Here is a 17,436-nt window from a genome sequence, read left to right as displayed (position 1 = left end):
TAAAGTAAATAATACTCAACACTTCAGTCTGTAGTCAATTAAATCTGGTTCTTCTATATATTCTTCTAATATTCTTAATGCACATGTTGTAAATAATCTTCTCCTGTGTTTTTTAGTCTGTTAATAGATAGATAGATAGACTATTTGGCCAAAAGTATGTGGACACCTCTCCTTAGTATTGAGTATTGAGTTCTGGTGTTTTGACCACATCCATTGCTAACAGGTGTATGAGGTCAAGCACACAGCCATGCAGTCTCCATAGACAAACACTAGCAATAGAAAGGTTCTCAGCTCAAAGAGCTGAGTGACTCTGAATGTGACACTGTCATAGGATTTCACCTTTGCCACAAGCCAGTTTGTGAAATTTCTATTCTGCACAGAATTTTGTTAATGAATGACTTGGAATTTTGGTGTCAAACTAAATAATTTTGCTATTGAATGCAATGGAACTTTGCTAGTGAATGAAATTGAATTTTGCTATTGAACAAAATGGAAAATTTGGTTTTTAAACGACTTGGAATTTTTGCATTGAATGACAGGAGTTTTGGTATCAAACAACAATTTTGTTATTGAACAACAAGGAATTTTAGTATTGAACAAAACACAATTTAACTTATTTATTTATCCTTTTTCTCTAGATGAAAAAAATACTCACCAGGGGCAAAGCCAGCATGTTTACAGTGAGGGTGGCCAGGTTAGACTGTATTTTTAAGGGGGGTGGCAAACTACTTGGAAAAAAACAACATAAAACAGCAGTTAATAACATTCTTCTGAGCTTATATTAGGGCCTACATTACTAAATTAACAGTAGTCGATGTTTTTAAAAACAGCTGAATGTCACACATCCTCTGGGCTCTGATATCCATAAAGACTCCGTAACCCAGGACTCTCTGGGAGAAAACATGACCCATAGACTTCCACGATCCACGAATCAACGGTCCAGTTCACCTGAATACTAACCTGTTGCACCTGTGATGTATGTCGTATGACTAGCTGTAGTTGAGTATATACACTGTGAGAAATAAAGGTTCTGTTCAGGTACATTTCTCGTCCATCAAGGTACAAACAGTGTAAATGTTCCCTCAAAGCTCCAACAGTGGTTTTAAGGTCTGATTGTGAACCTTAAATAAGTTTGTCCAGGTGAAAAGTTCGTATTTGTACCTTTTCATAACCGAATGTTTTAAACAGAACAGTAAAATAAAAGCCTGGAGACGAGACGGGGTGTGTGGAGTCAGTACAGCTTAGAACATATCATTTCAGTGGATTATGGTTCAGTTATGTTCCCTGACTGAAGGGACTGAGATGGACCCTTGAGGGGACCACCCCAGTGACAAGAGGGGAACTGACCCAGAGACAGTTTAGTACCTGGACTTTAGCCCAGTCTAATTGTGAGGTATTGCTTCTTTCTGTAGAGCTACTGAGTCCTGGGTCCTGTCTGTATTTTGCCTTCTGTGTTTCTTGGCCGTGTTGTTGGACTTTGTGTCTTTGCCCTTTTTGGATCTGGTTGCCTGATATTGTTTGGTATGTTTTTCTTTTCTGTATTTTATTATGATCACCTTCTGTCTTTTTTTGTCGTTTTGCGAGGCCGGTTCTGTTCTGTTACACTGAAACTGATTTTGTACCAGTTGTTTACAAGTTCCTTCATTTTTACGGCTGAATACTGTGTCATTGGTTAAAATCGTGTAATCCTCGGCACAACCTATATCAAAACAAACACACTCTACTATATTGATGTAGAAATGTATTTAGGTGCCCCTAACTGAGTTTCCCTAATGTGGAAGTAAAGTCAGCTGCTTTTTAAGCACATTGAACACGGCTAATGCTTTTGACCAGCATTTGCTGTTTGCTTAGCAAAGTAGCCTGTCTGAACAATGACCAGTTACGCTCATCATCATCATCCAGCTATAACTTATAGCTAATCTGCCCTGATGGCACATTTTCACAGTATAACCATTCACTCAGAGTCGGTAGGAGAACATTTCTCTGGTGACTGCTTTACTGAGGATACAGTGGTGCTTGAAAGTTTGTGAACCCTTTAGAATTTTTATATTTCTGCATAAATTTGAACTAAAACCTCATCAGATTTTCACACAAGTCCTAAAAGTAGATAAAGAGAACCAAATTAAACGAATGAGACAGAAATATTAGACTTGGTCAATTATTTATTGATAAGTTCACATTGATACGTTCACATGGACTTTATGTGAAATGAGTTTTAACGAAGTTATCTTGCATTTTTCCCAAGGTTATTTCAAACTTATGCCCCAGTTATTCTGGAGTTATCCCAGAGTTATCTTACAGCTATGACAAAGTTATCGTATACTTATCCCACAGTTATCCCATACTTATCTCACCGTTATCTCAGAGTTATCCCATATTTATCCCAGTTATCTTAGTTATTGCGCACTTATCCCACCGTTATCTCAGTTATTCCATACTTATCCCAATTATCTGTTATCACATACTTGTCCACCGTTATCTGACTTATCCCATACTTATCCCATTCTTATCCCAGTTATCTCAGAGTTATCCCATACTTATCCCATTCTTATCCCACAGTTATCCTGCAGTTATCCCATACTTATGCCACAGTTATCTCAAAGTTATCACATAGTTATCCTGCAGTTATCCCACTGTTATCCTGGATGTATCCAATGGCTATCCCTGAGTTATTCCACACTTATCCCACAGTTATCTCAGTTATCCCATACCTATCCTACAGTTATCTCAGAGTTATCCCATACTTATCCCACAGTTATCTCAGTTATTCCAGTTATCTCAGTTATCCCACCATTATCTCAAAGTTATCCTGGACTTATCCCAGAGCTATCACTGAGTTATTCCAGACTTATCCCATGGTTATCTCAGAGTCATCCTCCAGTTATCCTACAGTTATTTCAGAGTTATCTAATTCATTTATTTATTAAGGAAAATGATCCAATATTATGTATCTGTGAGTGATAAAAGTATGTGAACGTTTGTAGCTGACTGTCATGTGGGGTCGCCAGCTGGCACCGACAGATACTGAGGTGGACGCGACATTGAGACAATGAGACGGCTGCCCTGTATCGAAGAGTCCTCTAACTGCTGGACTTAATGTAAAATGAGTTTTAACAGTAATTTGAGCACTTTTCCTGCAAGTGACAAGAGCATGTTACACTGAAATGTACTTAATTTGAATACTTAATCATTTCATGAAGAAAATACATTAACGTAACACATTTACTGTCTAAAGTAAACGAAGGACTGTTAACGTGATATATTTTATTCATATTAACCTGATGCGAAACCTTCAATCAAATCACCGTTTTTTCCCGATGTGGAGCAACGTTGTGACCTCGAGGACAGCCGGCTGTCTCCGTTTCCTTGGAGACTAGTACTAGCTGCCTCGTGGGGTCAATCAATCAGACTAATTTGCATATGATTAAGGTGCTATTAGCATAGCCATTAATATGGAAATATGGAAATAAAAGCTGAGAAAGAGGCAGAGTGGGGTTTTTGATGTGTTGTCTTTTGTAGACCTCGCCGTGCAGAGGGGCTTCATTTTTATGGAGATGGCCATTTGGTTCTGATTGAGTTTTATTAGCGTGCGAGGGACCTGTGTTCCGTCAGAAGGCAAAGCTTAAAGTGCGGGCGACAGACGGAAAGGCCTTGGCATTCAAACAGCCAAGAATGACTCATGCATACAGACGGCTTTGTCTGTGCATCCTGGATGCAGGCCACAGTATCCTAAACCCATCTCCACAAAAAACTGACTGCAGTAAAAGCACTTTTCCGAAAAACAGCTTGAGCAGAAGAACAAAAGTAGCAGCTCAGAAAGCCACTTAAGTACTGGCAACTGAGTAACATCCTGCATATATTAGCACAGGAACTGAACTTAGTTTTGCTCTGTTCTTCTCTTTTTGGATCCTTCTGATCTAAAATAAAACGCTCCAAAGTGAGAGGAACAGTAAAGCAGTTCAGATGCCGTCACCAAAGGAATCCTATACTGTCTGCATGAAAAGTGGCTTTTTCTGCAATTTAATCTACGCTTCTCTTTTAATAACGTGATTTCTCAAAGATTTCTCTATTAAACTGACAGATTTTAAGTATTACAGTCACCAGCCTTTCACTCGTAAACCTCTTATTTAACTGACTTCCCAATGATGGAAGACAGTATAATCAGAACTGACAGGGAAGTCATTATTCGGCGTGGACTTGGACGACCATTAGTCCAGGCATTAAAGTATTTGTCCATCAATGTTCTTCACTATCTCTCCCTTCTGTCTTTTGGTCCTCTGTTTTTCATCCTCTTCTGTTGCTCTCTCTCCGTGTTGTTTCGTGATGTGAATGGACCTGAGTGTGGTCATATATGCTGTGCTGCTTAAAGCCTGTACTGTAATCTACTGCTGCACACTGTTGGGCTCAAGACTGTTTAGTGTGCAGAAAATCCCCTCATGCTGAACATCAGAAGACCCAGACTGATTCAAAGCCAGATCCTGGTAATCCCACAGTTATCACGGACGTTACCCTAAAGTTATCCATGAGTTATCCATAAGTGCATTTTTTCCAAAGTTATATCAAAACTCTTCCCCAGTTATCCTGGAGTTATCCCAGATATGTCAGTTATCCCATACTTATCCCACAGTTATCCTGGAGTTATCCCAGAGTTATCCTACAACTGTGTCAGTTATCCCATACTTATCCCACAGTTATCCTGGAGTTATCCCAGAGTTATCCTACAACTGTGTCAGTTATCCCATACTTATCCCACAGTTATCCTGGAGTTATCCCAGAGTTATCATACAACTGTGTCAGTTATCCCATACTTATCCCACAGTTATCCTGGAGTTATCCCAGAGTTATCCTACAACTGTGTCAGTTATCCCATACTTATCCCACAGTTATCCTGGAGTTATCCCAGAGTTATCATACAACTGTGTCAGTTATCCCATACTTATCCCACAGTTATCCTGGAGTTATCCCAGAGTTATCCTACAACTGTGTCAGTTATCCCATACTTATCCCACAGTTATCTTAGAGTCATCCCAAAGTTATCCTACAGCAATGTAAGAATTATCCCATACTTATCCTGGAGTTACCCCAGAGTTATCATACAGCTATGCCAGTTATCCCATGTTTATCCCAAGTTATCCTCCAGTTATCTTGGAGTTATCTGAGAGGTGTCCTGCAATTATCCCACACTTACTCAAGAGTTATCATGGAGTTATCCTGCTGTTATCCCATAATTGTCTCTCAGTTATCCCAGAATTATTTTGCAGGTATCCTGGAATAATCTCTTAGTCATTCCAGAATTATCTTGCTTGCATCACAGAATTATCCCACAGTTATCTTAGAGTCATCCCAGAGTTATCCTACAGCAGTGTAAGAATTATCCCATACTTATCCTGGAGTTACCCCAAAGTTATCATACAGCTATGCCAGTTATCCCATGTTTATCCCACAGTTATCCTGGAGTTATCTCAGAGTTATCCTACAACTGTCAGAGTTGTCTTATACTTATACCACAGTTATCCTGGAGTTATCCCAAACCTATCTTACAGCCATGCCAGTTATCCCATGCTTATCCCACAGTTATCTCAGAGTTAGCCCATAGCTATCCTGCAGTTATCCCACAGTTATCACACAGTTATCCTGCAGTTGTCCGACAGTTATCCTAGACTTATCCCACAGCTGTCCTGAGTTATTCCAGACTTAGCCCCGGTTATCTCAAAGTTATCCTCCAGTTATCTTAGAGTTATCTGTGAGGTATCCTGCAATTATCCCACCCTTACTCAAGAGTTATCCTGCTGTTATCCCAGAGGTATCGTGGAATTATACCATAGTCACTCTGAAGCTATCTCTTAGTTATCAAGGAGTTATCTTGTGTTGTCCTGGAGTTATCCCATAATCGTCTCACAGTTATCCCATAATTATTTTGCAGGTATCCTGGAGTAATCTCTTAGTCATTCCAGAATTATCTTGCCTGTATCACAGAATTGTCCTGCAGTTATTTTGGGGTTATCTTAGATTGTCACACAGTTATCCTACAGTTATCTCAGCATTAACCCAAACATATCCTACAGTTATCCTGAGATTAGAATCGAGTGATCCTGTAGTTATTCTAACTTGGCAGATAAGAGTTGATACTGTTAGCTACATTGGCCTCTCAGCCCCAGTGCAAAGCTAAAGAAGCAAACTTCAGACATCAAACTTATCTTGGCTGATGTGAATCTTTGTTAAACTATCACGTCAGCCTCTGTTTCGAGGGTCCGTTTTGTAGCAGTTTGACTACATTTCTTTTATATAGATCTCAAAATCTCTCTCTGTTCCTCAGCTAAATGAAACGGCAAAGCAGCTGATGGAGATGGATAAACCGGTGGCCGTTCCTGGGCCCAGCGCTGACCCTGGCTCTCCGCCGTCCAGCTCCAGCTGTAACGGTAACGGGCAGGTGAGCGCCGCTATCCAGCGCCGACTGGACGGGAAGAAGAACGCCAAGAAACGTCACTCATTCACAGCACTAAGCATGACGCAGCGCACAGCTCAGGCACTAGGCAACAACCGGCACTCCATGGAGATCAGCGCCCCCGTCCTCATCAGCTCGTCCGACCCCAGAGCCGCCGCACGCATCGGGGACTGTCCACACCTGTCCTCCAGCGCCCCCACATCACAGGTACCACTGCACGCATGAGTGAGAAATCAAGGGTTTTAATAGGGAGTTTGTCCCCACTTTGCTGCAGTAACAGCCTCTACTCTTCTGGGAAGGCTTTACACTAGATGTTGGAACATTGCTGTGAGGATTTGATTGAGCATTAGTGAGGTCAGGTACTGATATTAGATGGTCAGTTCTGGATCACTTCAGCTCATCCCAAAGGTATTGGATGGAGCTCCATCACAGCCCAATGCTGGCGAGTATGATAGCATAATTAAATATTGCTGTGATTCTGATTAAATTCATTAATTTTGCCCCTGAATAACATGAACAAAATTAAAGAATCACCTGCGCATGAAAAATTTTGCTTTTTACTCCCGATTGGTGCAACTGTCTAAGCGTTGACACTCCCATCAGGAGATCGCGAGTTCGGTCCCTGGTGATGTTACAGCTGTCTGCGGCCGAGAGTCCAAGAGAGCACAGTTGTCCTCGCTCTCTCTGGGTGGGTAGGATGGCCCCCTGCCCCCCCCATCACTCAAAGCGATACTAGTCAGTGCAGGCGTCTGTTACCTGATGTTAGCTTTCCTCCGAGTGTGTTTGGCTGTCCAGTGACGTTGTGTTAGGGGCGGTTTGAAAAAGATGCAGCGGTGCTTCACGGAATTCAGAGGAAGCCTGTGTTTGCCTTCGCCCTCCTAGCGCTGGTGGTATCGTGTGATTAGGGGGAGTCCTAACAACCTGGTGAAATTGGATATGACTAAATTTGGGAAAAATCCCCAAAAAATGAGCTTTTCTAAAAGTTTTTAATACAAATGGGCATGTTTTTATCGTCAGTTTGCAATAAATGACCATATTAAAAAGAAAGCTGTTCAGGTGATTTTTGCCATTTTTCTTTGCAAAAGCTGAAAGAGCGGCTGATACAAGCCCTACCTTGGGAATAAAGTCAAAGGCCACACATTTTATCCCCTTGTTGTGATGTCAGCACCTTTACAGCAGTGAGTTTGAGCTGTGTGTCAGCTGCTGCTCTCAGTTTAATCCATTTTCTGTGACAGATGAAAAGCTTTTCATCTCAACTTGATTTTTAACATCTGACTTAAATTGTTCTAACGAAGATCATCAGACCTTCATCACTTTCAGTGAAATGCAGCGAAAAAAATAAAATTTCACTTGAAAATACACTGTAAAAATGGCTCATCAGAGCAACCTAACAAAATTACTTCATCTGATAACAAGTAAATTAACTAATCAGTACTTGATCGTGTGTTGAGAGAGTTTTTATGTTTCGGTAACTGCTGGCCACAGCGCACCGTCTCCCTGTTAATCGCTGGTCTGTTGGTGTATCTGATGTAAAATAATGAAAACATTATGAACAATGTGTTAAAGAAGTGATCTTAAACATGCTGCACTCCGTCCCTCTGTCTCCTGCAGGACTCCTCGTTTGCTGGGACGTCCAGTGCGGGAGCAGCAGTCAGTCCGCGGGTCGCCACGGCAACCGAAGAGCTGCTGGCTGCCGCGAAGGTCCAGCTGCCTCTGAATATGTGAGTCCCTCAGAATTGGTCACACTGATATCACACACACAACAACAGTACACTAGCCTGAGGAGATTAAAATAGGAATTATTCATAATGATTATAACAGCAGCGATATATATATATATATATAACAAGGGGATATATATATATATCGCTGCTGTTTCATTTTGATTATTTTATTTTTATTTATTTTAATATTGCCCAGCTATTGTTTTACATCTTTTATTTCTTTATTTATTTTATTATATGTTTTATTTATCCTTATTTAAGGTTTTTTATTAAGCTACTTTATTATTGTAATTTAATGGTTTATTGATTTAATTTCTTTCTACTACTATGATTATTATAACTTTTTAGCATTTGATATATATTTTACTATTCAACTTATAAATCGCTGATCTCTGTATTGGCTTGGCTACATTGTAAATGAAGGTCTCCCTCAATGTACTCTGAGTTTAAATAAAGGTTGATTGATTAATTGATACATACATACATATACATATATATTCAAAATGCAAGATATCCATTTGTAACAATTTTGGATATGAAAACATGTAAAAGCTAAAAACTATTTTTATAATGAGAAAAAAATGTGTGTGTACATAAAATTAATTTAAGTATAAAATATATATGTTGCGTGAAAGCGAAGCAAAAGGACAGAGGTGGTCCAGCGGTCATAGACACAGAACATCAGTCCATGCTTTTTTTATTTATGTCCAAATTGTCTGCTGGAATTTGCAGAATAAAAATGTTCTACAGTTTGTTTACTCTTTCTAATGTCACGGATGGACGAGGTGTCTAGTTTTTCTTCAGAGCTTGGTGGAGCCTCTGTTACTAACTGGACTACACACACAGACAGGCTCTCGCTTGCCCACACATCCTCTTTAGAGGTCAGTCTGACCACTGATGCGAGTGGACAGGTCTGCCTTCTCTGACCCTGTGACCACCTGTGTTGTCCCCACAGAAGCCATGTCCTTCCGTTGCCATAGCAACCCCACTTTTTAACCTGTCAACTCATCTAAAGGCTCTTTTTCCAACCCTTCTTTATTGCCTTGTACCTCTTTTCAGTTTGAGTCCACTTTGTGTACACTGTGGCCACTTTATCAGAAACCCCTCCCTTGTAGCTCAACTTTGCTGGTATGCAGCGAGAGACTGTAGCCCATCTGTTGATGCACAGTTTGTGTTAGCCATTCTCTAGTCATTCATAAGTGGCCAGTTTCTGACCACAGAGTGAGTGGACGTACAACATAGGGGTTTCTAATAAAGTGGCCAGTCAGTAGAACTACCAGGTAGGTGTTTCTAATAAAGTGGCCGGTGAGTGGAAGTGTAAGGTAGGTGTTTCTAATAAAGTGGCCAGTTAGTAAAAGTACAAGTGAGAGTTTCTAATAAAGCGGCCAGTGAGTGGAAGTGTAAGGTAGGTGTTTCTAATAAAGCGGGCAGTTGGTAAAAGTACAAGTGAGAGTTTCTAATAAAGTGGCCGGTGAGTGGAAGTGTAAGGTAGGTGTTTCTAATAAAGTGGCCAGTGAGCGGACCTACATGTGGGGGTTTCTAATGAAGTGACGTTCTCTTGTTTATTCAGTTACCTGGCGCTTTACGCCTATAAGCCTCAGAAGGCAGACGAGCTGGAGCTGAGGAAGGGTGAGATGTACCGTGTGATGGAGAAGTGCCAGGACGGCTGGTTTAAAGGAACGTCCCTGCGCAGCGGCGCCTCTGGAGTTTTTCCTGGGAACTACGTCACCCCTGTGTCCAGGTGAGCAAGCATGTGCGGTAAAACGTTTCTTCAGGATTGATCATGCATGTTTGAGGTATCTTCATTTTTCATACCGTCAAACAGTTCCCAAATGTGATCCATCAGTCAGCTCACTAGGGCGATGCCAGCATAGTCAGAAAATTCACATTTTATTCAAGGAAATAACACAGGATCATTGCATTTTGTTTTTATTTACATTTTGCACAGCGTCCCAACTTTTTGGGAAATGGGTTTATAAATGAAACTGTGTTCTCTGACTTTTGCACATACTGTACTATACATATTCATGAGGAAGAGAAACATCTGACAATATTATGTTTCATAAATAATACACCTGCTTTTTTGGGTCAAATGTGCCCTATTTGTGCTGAAACTTGGCCCTAAAGGCTTAGAACATCTGGCTCTGAGTGTCCTGGTACAGTAAGTGCTTATTTTTACATAATTTACACCCCGGCCAGATCTGATGTAGTCATCACACTTTCTCTTGGAAAGGTACACAACCACCTGGCGTCTCAGAAATACCTCATATCCAAAAATTTACAGCAGTGTTCCCCATCTGACAGGATTTTCTAAGAGCACAGCTTTCAGCATGTGAACCAAAGGCACAGCGTGTTCTCAAAACGGCAATCACTGGAGATCGGTTCAGAGAACCTTCTGGAAATGTGCAGATGGTGGAAGGCTTTCTTTGCCATGAAGCCGGAGTGGAAGAGAAAAACGCTCTCAGTATGATAATGATTCTGGGAAGAGCAGCTATACCCCCTGTTTGTGTGTGTGTGTGTGTGTGAGTATGTGAAGCCAGGTGGAGCAGGTTTACTGTGAGGAATAGCATTAAGCTGCAGCCTGGTGGCTTGTGGGAATTGTAGTCTCGCAGGTGTGAGAGCGGAACTCAGTCCAATCTGGCAAACGAGCCCTCAGAACTACAGGCAGGATTAATTGAATCTTTTTTTAGGTTGCCATATTGAGTGCACCTCATAAGCTACAGAAAACAAATGGAAACCATTAGCCTTTGGAATCGGAGCTGTGCCTGTTCTACTCTGCAGTTTAATCACTGTATTTTTTAAGATTTTGCATCATCGTTTATGTATTCATGTGTCTGTGTATTAATACTCATAGCTTAAGTCCAGTCAGTGTAGATGAAATACCTACTTACCACCTATAGATGGCAGTAGCTAATATGTTTTCTGTACCATTCTAGCCGTTGCCACACAGTTGTGATCGTCATGCATTGAGTAATCATGATATATTTTGACGAGTATAGTGTTGTGCATGCAGTACCAGGGCTGTACGGAAACTTTTTGGGCAGGTAGCACTGGTACTAGAAACGTTCTAAGTGTTCTAGCACAAATTAAAGTATTGTAAAATCAGAACAATAATATTTCTAAAACATGGAACGTAATAAAAACTGTGTGGACCGAACACCAAATTAGTTCAAACTGTGGTCCCGCAGTAAAAACTATTTTAAAAACAAAATTAATTATTAAATATTTACAATGATTATGTTTTGATATATTTAAACCCAAGGCATTCATTAAGATGGTAATAAGCTAAATATATACAAAATCATGATTTTTTTATAAAGTGATGTTGAAAGTTTTAGATTTATGATGATTTTAATAAAAAAAAATTTAAAAATGCTGTGCCATGTTTTCATGTCACTACCGAAATGCAAAAAGTTTTTGTATGTAGGCGGAGACTTATTTTAGCCACACCCCTGCATTTTAGAGTAGGACTGTATCCCTGTCCCTCATGGCCACATGGTGAGCAGTTAGATCACATTGTTTTGAAGTAAATGTGTCCCAAACTCTGAAAATCAGTAGGTAATATTTAGAAATGTCACTACCGAAACACATATTTTCTGTAAGTAACCTTTTTAGTGTTTTAATGAAAAATATGATTATTTTATGTGTGAACAGCTGTTCAAAGCTGTGTTTGCTGGTCATGTACTGGCTGAGTTCAAAATGAGCTAAAATTGTCACCACTGAAACAGTCACTACTGAAACATTTGGTAACTGAAAGTTTGGGTAGAGTTATGATTGTTCTGGTAGAGACAAAATGGAATGTTCAATCATTTATTTTAATAAAATTAACATAATCATAGTACAGGGTCACTCAAAGCAAAGGGATTTTGGTCTAAAGTCCAAGATCAGTTAAAAGTCTGAAATATGTTTTTAACTATAACTTTAAACCAGTTCAGTAGAATCATCCATATACAGATCATATGCAATATTTCAGGGGCGCAATCAGCACCCAACTAGTGATTTTCTATATAATTAAGAGGAAACCCACACCAGCAGAAGCTCACCAGTGCACATGTGGTCACAGATGTAGTTTATTACCTCAGTATTATTTTTAATAAATAAATAGCTTGGTGAAAAACCACACCTACAGACACCGCCGTTCTCATTGCAGGTTTGTTTTCAGGAGTTCTGTTGAAGTTTTCCATTGGCTTGTCGGAGAAACATTTAGACATTTTGATTGGCTAAGAGGGGGCATTATTTTACAGGCGGTCAATTGGTGTGGTTACCAATACTAGTGCTCGCCTCGTAGCTCCAGTGCTAAAATCAAAGAAGCAAACTTCAGACATCAAACATGTCTTACCTGATTGACCAGATTTGGGGTAAGAGGGGCGACTGTAAGGGCCACTGTAGCTGAATTATTAAAGACCTGCTGTGTAATTGAACTTTTAAATACTCTGTTTGGGTCCTGAAGGAGTCACGCGCATGTTTTACACATGTACCCATAATTCTCCTGCCTTGACAAGTAATCAATACAGTCTGTAAAGTCTGTAACGATTATAAAGGCTCTGTCAGTAACACTGTGTCTCTATAATGGATGAGTTGGCTTCCTCTCAGCTGTTGTCGCTGACAGTGAAACTTGGTCTAAATGTTCATTTATTAATGCGTAAGACTGTGATGATGATGACGCATCAAAACTTTGGAGTCAATGCTTTCAGTACAATAAGAACTATTTGCTTGCAACTGCATAACACAATTAATCCTTATTTTAGAGAGTCCAGAATGAAGTTCTAATAAAATTAACATCCAGAATGAAGTTCTAATAAAATTAACATCCAGAATGAAGTTCTAATAAAAGTAATATCCAGAATGACATTCTAATAAAATTAACATCCAGAATGAAGTTCTAATAAAATTAACATCCAGAATGAAGTTCTAATAAAATTAACATCCAGAATGAAGTTCTAATAAAATTAACAACAAGAATGAAGTTCTAATAAAAATAATATCAAGAAAAAAGTTCTAATAAAATTAACAACAAAAATGACATTCTAATAAAATTAATATCCAGAACGAAGTTCTAATAAAAATAAAGTCCAGAATGAAGTTCTGATTAAATGAACAAGAATGAAGTTCTAATAAAAATATGTTGTTTTTTGTGACATCACAAAGACAGGAATTCAGGATGGCCTGTTTTTACAGCTTAGTTTCCATATATGAATGGTACATTTTTAAACCAGCAGTGTTTACATACATCATAAAACACTTATTTCAAAAAGGTGAGGGAAGTTCAGTTGTCCACTGTGTGGGTTCTTTAATAGAACACTTATAATTTTAACAGAACCGCATGTGAGCCGCTCTCTGTGTCCGCAGGGCTCCGTTTGCGGTGGGGCAGTCGCGTGCCTGTTTGCCTGGAGTGTCTCCGGCGGTTAAGGCCGTTCCCGGCTCTCCCAGCTCTCCGGGACCCTCCAGCCCCGTCCTGCTCAGCTCCGCCTCCCGCTCCGCCACGCCGCTGGCCAACCCTTCATCGTCCTCATCCTCGTCCTCTCCGCACCTGAAGAACTGCCTGCGCATGTGCGGCCAGCAGCCGGCCAGCCAGGTCCGGCCACCAGCACAGCTGGGTGAGTAACAACTCCTTCAAACAGCATCGTCAGAGCGGCAGGTTCAGGCTGTGATGTGGTTTTAGGTGTAGAGTTCGAGTTGTTGGGCTGCCTCTTTATAGCTTAAAGGGGAAGTCCACTGATTTTTAAACTTTCTACACAGTTCAGTGTAGAAAGTCATTCAGAGTGGTTTGGTGTGAAATGGTTCAGATGTCTTTACAGTGGTGGTGATAGGAACCAGGGGTCACCATGACTACAACACAAATATAGACATTTTATTTACTATCCAGAACCACCAGTGAACCTACACGAGTCTCCTGAGTTTTACATAGTGTTAAACCTGAAAAAAATACTTTTCTTCAGGGACTATTTTGCCTCACAACACCTTGCATATTATGTATCCCTCCACCATGAATGGACTTTAAGGCCAAAAATCTTCTCGGAACCATCATAAAATCAGTGTCTCAGTCATCAGGCAGTGAATTCATAACCGTGTAATGTAGTAACTTTCTGTGAGGGAGCTTTTAGAGGTGGACGTCTGGTTCCTATCAGCACCACTGTGAACAGTTCTGACGTTTCACACCAAACCGCTCTGAACCTCTCTGTTTACTTCAAAACCAATTAATTATATGGAAATTTTATAAGATTGGTGGGATTCCCCTTTAAGTTAGCTATGACAAGGGAACAAACTTATTTAAAAAGTATTATTGACTTGACTTGTAAATCACGATGAAAACAGCTACAGATACAAATCTTTTGAATACAAAGTCGTAGAAATGTATATTTAATTATTTTTGAATTGGATGAAAACATATTGTGTGTAAAGTCAGAAAGAAAAAACATCCTTTCAAATTTTTGCTGTGTTTGTCATTTTTTGACATCAACACAAACAGAAAAGGTCAGACGTACAGACTCTGAATCTGTCCTTACAGAATGTAAATTAAACGAAACTGCAGTTCTACTTAACTAATCACATAATTGCATAATTACATTTTAATAGAACAGCAAAACAATAATCTTTTATTTCTATTTCTAAGGGTTAAGCACTCATAACAGTGGTCACACAGCAAGACTCGACTCAAATTATATGTGTTAGCGGTTGCGGCTCACTCAATCACTAACAACAAAAAACATTATACACTTTAAATCATAATATAGTTTATTATACCACCTTCATATTACTCCCTCTTAATCAGAGCTTCCTCCATTTCTACACTCATTGTCCATTTTATCAGCTCCACTTACTATATAGGTGCACTTTGTAGTTCTACAGTTACAGACTGTAGTCCATCTGTTTCTCTGATACTTTGTTAGCCCCCTTTTACCCTGTTCTTCAGTGGTCAGGACCCCCATGGACCCTCACAGAGCAGGTACTATTTGGGTGGTGGATCATTCTCAGTACTGCAGTAACACTGACGTGGTGGTGGTGTGTTAGTGTGTGTTGCGCTGGTCTGAGTGGATCAGACACAGCAGTGCTGCTGGAGTTTTCAAACACCTCAGTGTCGCTGCTGGACTGAGAATAGTCCACCAACCAAAAATATCCAGCCAACAGCGTCCTGTGGGCAGCGTCCTGTGACCACTGATGAAGGACTAGAGGATGACCAACACAGACTGTGCAGCAGCAGATGAGCTATCGTCTCTGACTTTACATCTACGAGGTGGACCGACAAGGTAGGAGTGTCTAATAGAGTGGACAGTGAGTGGACACAGTGTTTAAAAACTCCAAAACAAAGTATCAGAGAAACAGATGGACTACAGTCTGTAACTGTAGAACTACAAAGTGCACCTATATAGTAAGTGGAGCTGATAAAATGGACAATAAGCGTAGACATGGTCATAATGTTATGCCTGATTGGTGCACATGGTTAATGTAAGGTGCAATGCAGATCACAGAAGTCAGTATCATTCAATCAGTTCATGTATATTTAGTTATATCTGTAACCTTTGATAAAACTATATACAATAGAAAAAATATAACAAATACAAATACATTAAAAAAATACATTTAACAAATACATTGTGGCCATTTTCATACATTGTAAAAATATGTGTGATAAATTCATCTGGAATAAAGTTTTTTTCATATGAGCTGAACTGGGTTTTATAACATCAGAATAGCATGTTTGTAAATTAACCAGAGGGGTGGATGTTACTGTTACATTAATGCTAATATGATGGAGGCATCGTGAGAACACAGAGCTGTTTCCCCATGAAATTTCAATGAGAGAATGTAGGACCCTGGGAATTTAGGGATGATTCCAAAATCACAAAGAGGGAACACAGGGCTGGAAAACATGGGGCTGTTCCCAAGAAATTTTGAGGGACTTGGTGTAAGTGGACTCTTTGCCGATGTATTAGCCTGAGTATGAGGGCTAAGCCACTCTGAGACCGAATCACGACGAGCTTCTCAACTGAACTGAGTTCTGACAGCCGTCACTAGCCAAGGTCACGAAGAGCCGAGACTGATGGTGCTGCATATAAACACGAGTTTATAGTTTACAGCCAGGCCGCTCGACCCCTGCAGAGCCATGGAACAGCCTGTGAATCTTTCTGTCCTCAGTGATGTTGTAGTCTAAACATCTGCAGTCAGTCTAAAATAAAGGACCCCAGCGTTGCTCTACCTTTTTCTCAGCCATGCAGCGCCAGTGCTAATTGTCGCATAGCGGACTGCGCGCGTTAAGTTCGGCGTTCGCCAAGGTCAAGGGTTCTTGTTCACACTCACACATTGGCTAATCTGCTGTCAGTGAGGCCTGCGGCGTGACACTCTCTTCAGGGCAGATGGACCGTGTGTTTGTGTGAATGAGGAGGCAGTGTTAAGGAGCGCAGGAGCTTGTTAACGCTTTTTAAAGCTCCGATAAGCTGTCCGCTGTAATGAAGGCCCTGCCGCGCTGCGTTGGCAGTAATTGCTGGGTTCCTCAACTTCGCGGGACTACGAGAAGCTCGTTCGGAAAAGCTGAGAGTCTGGTGTTTAGCCTTGTGTGACTGCCAGGTAAACGCCTCTTGAGGGACCCCTTAGTGAGGTAGCATGCAAGAACGTACGCATGGGCGTGTTTGTGCTTGAATTACATTTTTATAAAAATGAACAAACATCAGTTAATCCTTTGTATAAAAACAGTTGTGGAGGCCGATAGTTTGCCGTGGCAAACTAACTTGATAGCCTTGAGGCTGACATTTTAGCATTTTAGCTACAAAACAGGTGCTAAAGGCCTGTTCACGCATGCACTTTTAGCCGAGGATTAAACAGGAAGGAGTTCAATATCAAAACCATGGCAATTTACCTGCACAAGACCTAATAATAATAAAACAAAATACAAAAACACTAAACTGTCAGAGTTGAAAAGACATGTCTGACTTTCTTAACTGAATTGGACTTCAGACTAAAATGCTTTGAGAGACTTTATACCAGGGGTTGGCAACGTGTGGCTCCGAAGCCGCATGCAGCTTTACAGCAGAATCAGATTTGTAGGTAAAAATAAAATAATCCTCCTTTACAGTAAAATAAAGCTCTGCTGATCGTTCAACACAGTTTAACAATAAATGGTCTTAAACTCTGGAGTTAATGTAGAACTGCTGATTCACCCTTTAACCCTGAAGATCAGCGCAGACTGCTGGTCACCATAGTAACACAGACAACAGTCTCGCCTAGTTAGTAGCCAACGAAACGGCAAAGAGAGAGATTTAAGATGAACAT

The 17,436-nt window shown here is 40.3% G+C and overlaps 1 protein-coding gene across 1 annotated transcript in view; it reads left to right on the top strand.

Moving 5' to 3' along the window:
- LOC118811564 (E3 ubiquitin-protein ligase SH3RF3-like) overlaps positions 1-17,436 on the top strand; it is a 243,823-nt gene that overhangs the window by 201,054 nt on the left and 25,333 nt on the right. Inside the window, exons 4-7 of the mRNA XM_036575861.1 lie at positions 6,317-6,623; positions 8,064-8,166; positions 9,740-9,910; positions 13,519-13,766. Of these exons, the coding sequence (XP_036431754.1) occupies positions 6,317-6,623; positions 8,064-8,166; positions 9,740-9,910; positions 13,519-13,766 (829 nt within the window). The remainder of the gene's footprint in view (positions 1-6,316; positions 6,624-8,063; positions 8,167-9,739; positions 9,911-13,518; positions 13,767-17,436) is intronic.

Source organism: Colossoma macropomum, unplaced genomic scaffold (genome assembly GCF_904425465.1).
Source record: "Colossoma macropomum unplaced genomic scaffold, Colossoma_macropomum, whole genome shotgun sequence".
In the NCBI taxonomy this organism is placed as follows: domain Eukaryota; kingdom Metazoa; phylum Chordata; class Actinopteri; order Characiformes; family Serrasalmidae; genus Colossoma; species Colossoma macropomum.
The sequence above is the reverse complement of the archived record's forward strand: the minus strand, read 5'-3'. Positions and strand labels throughout refer to the sequence as shown.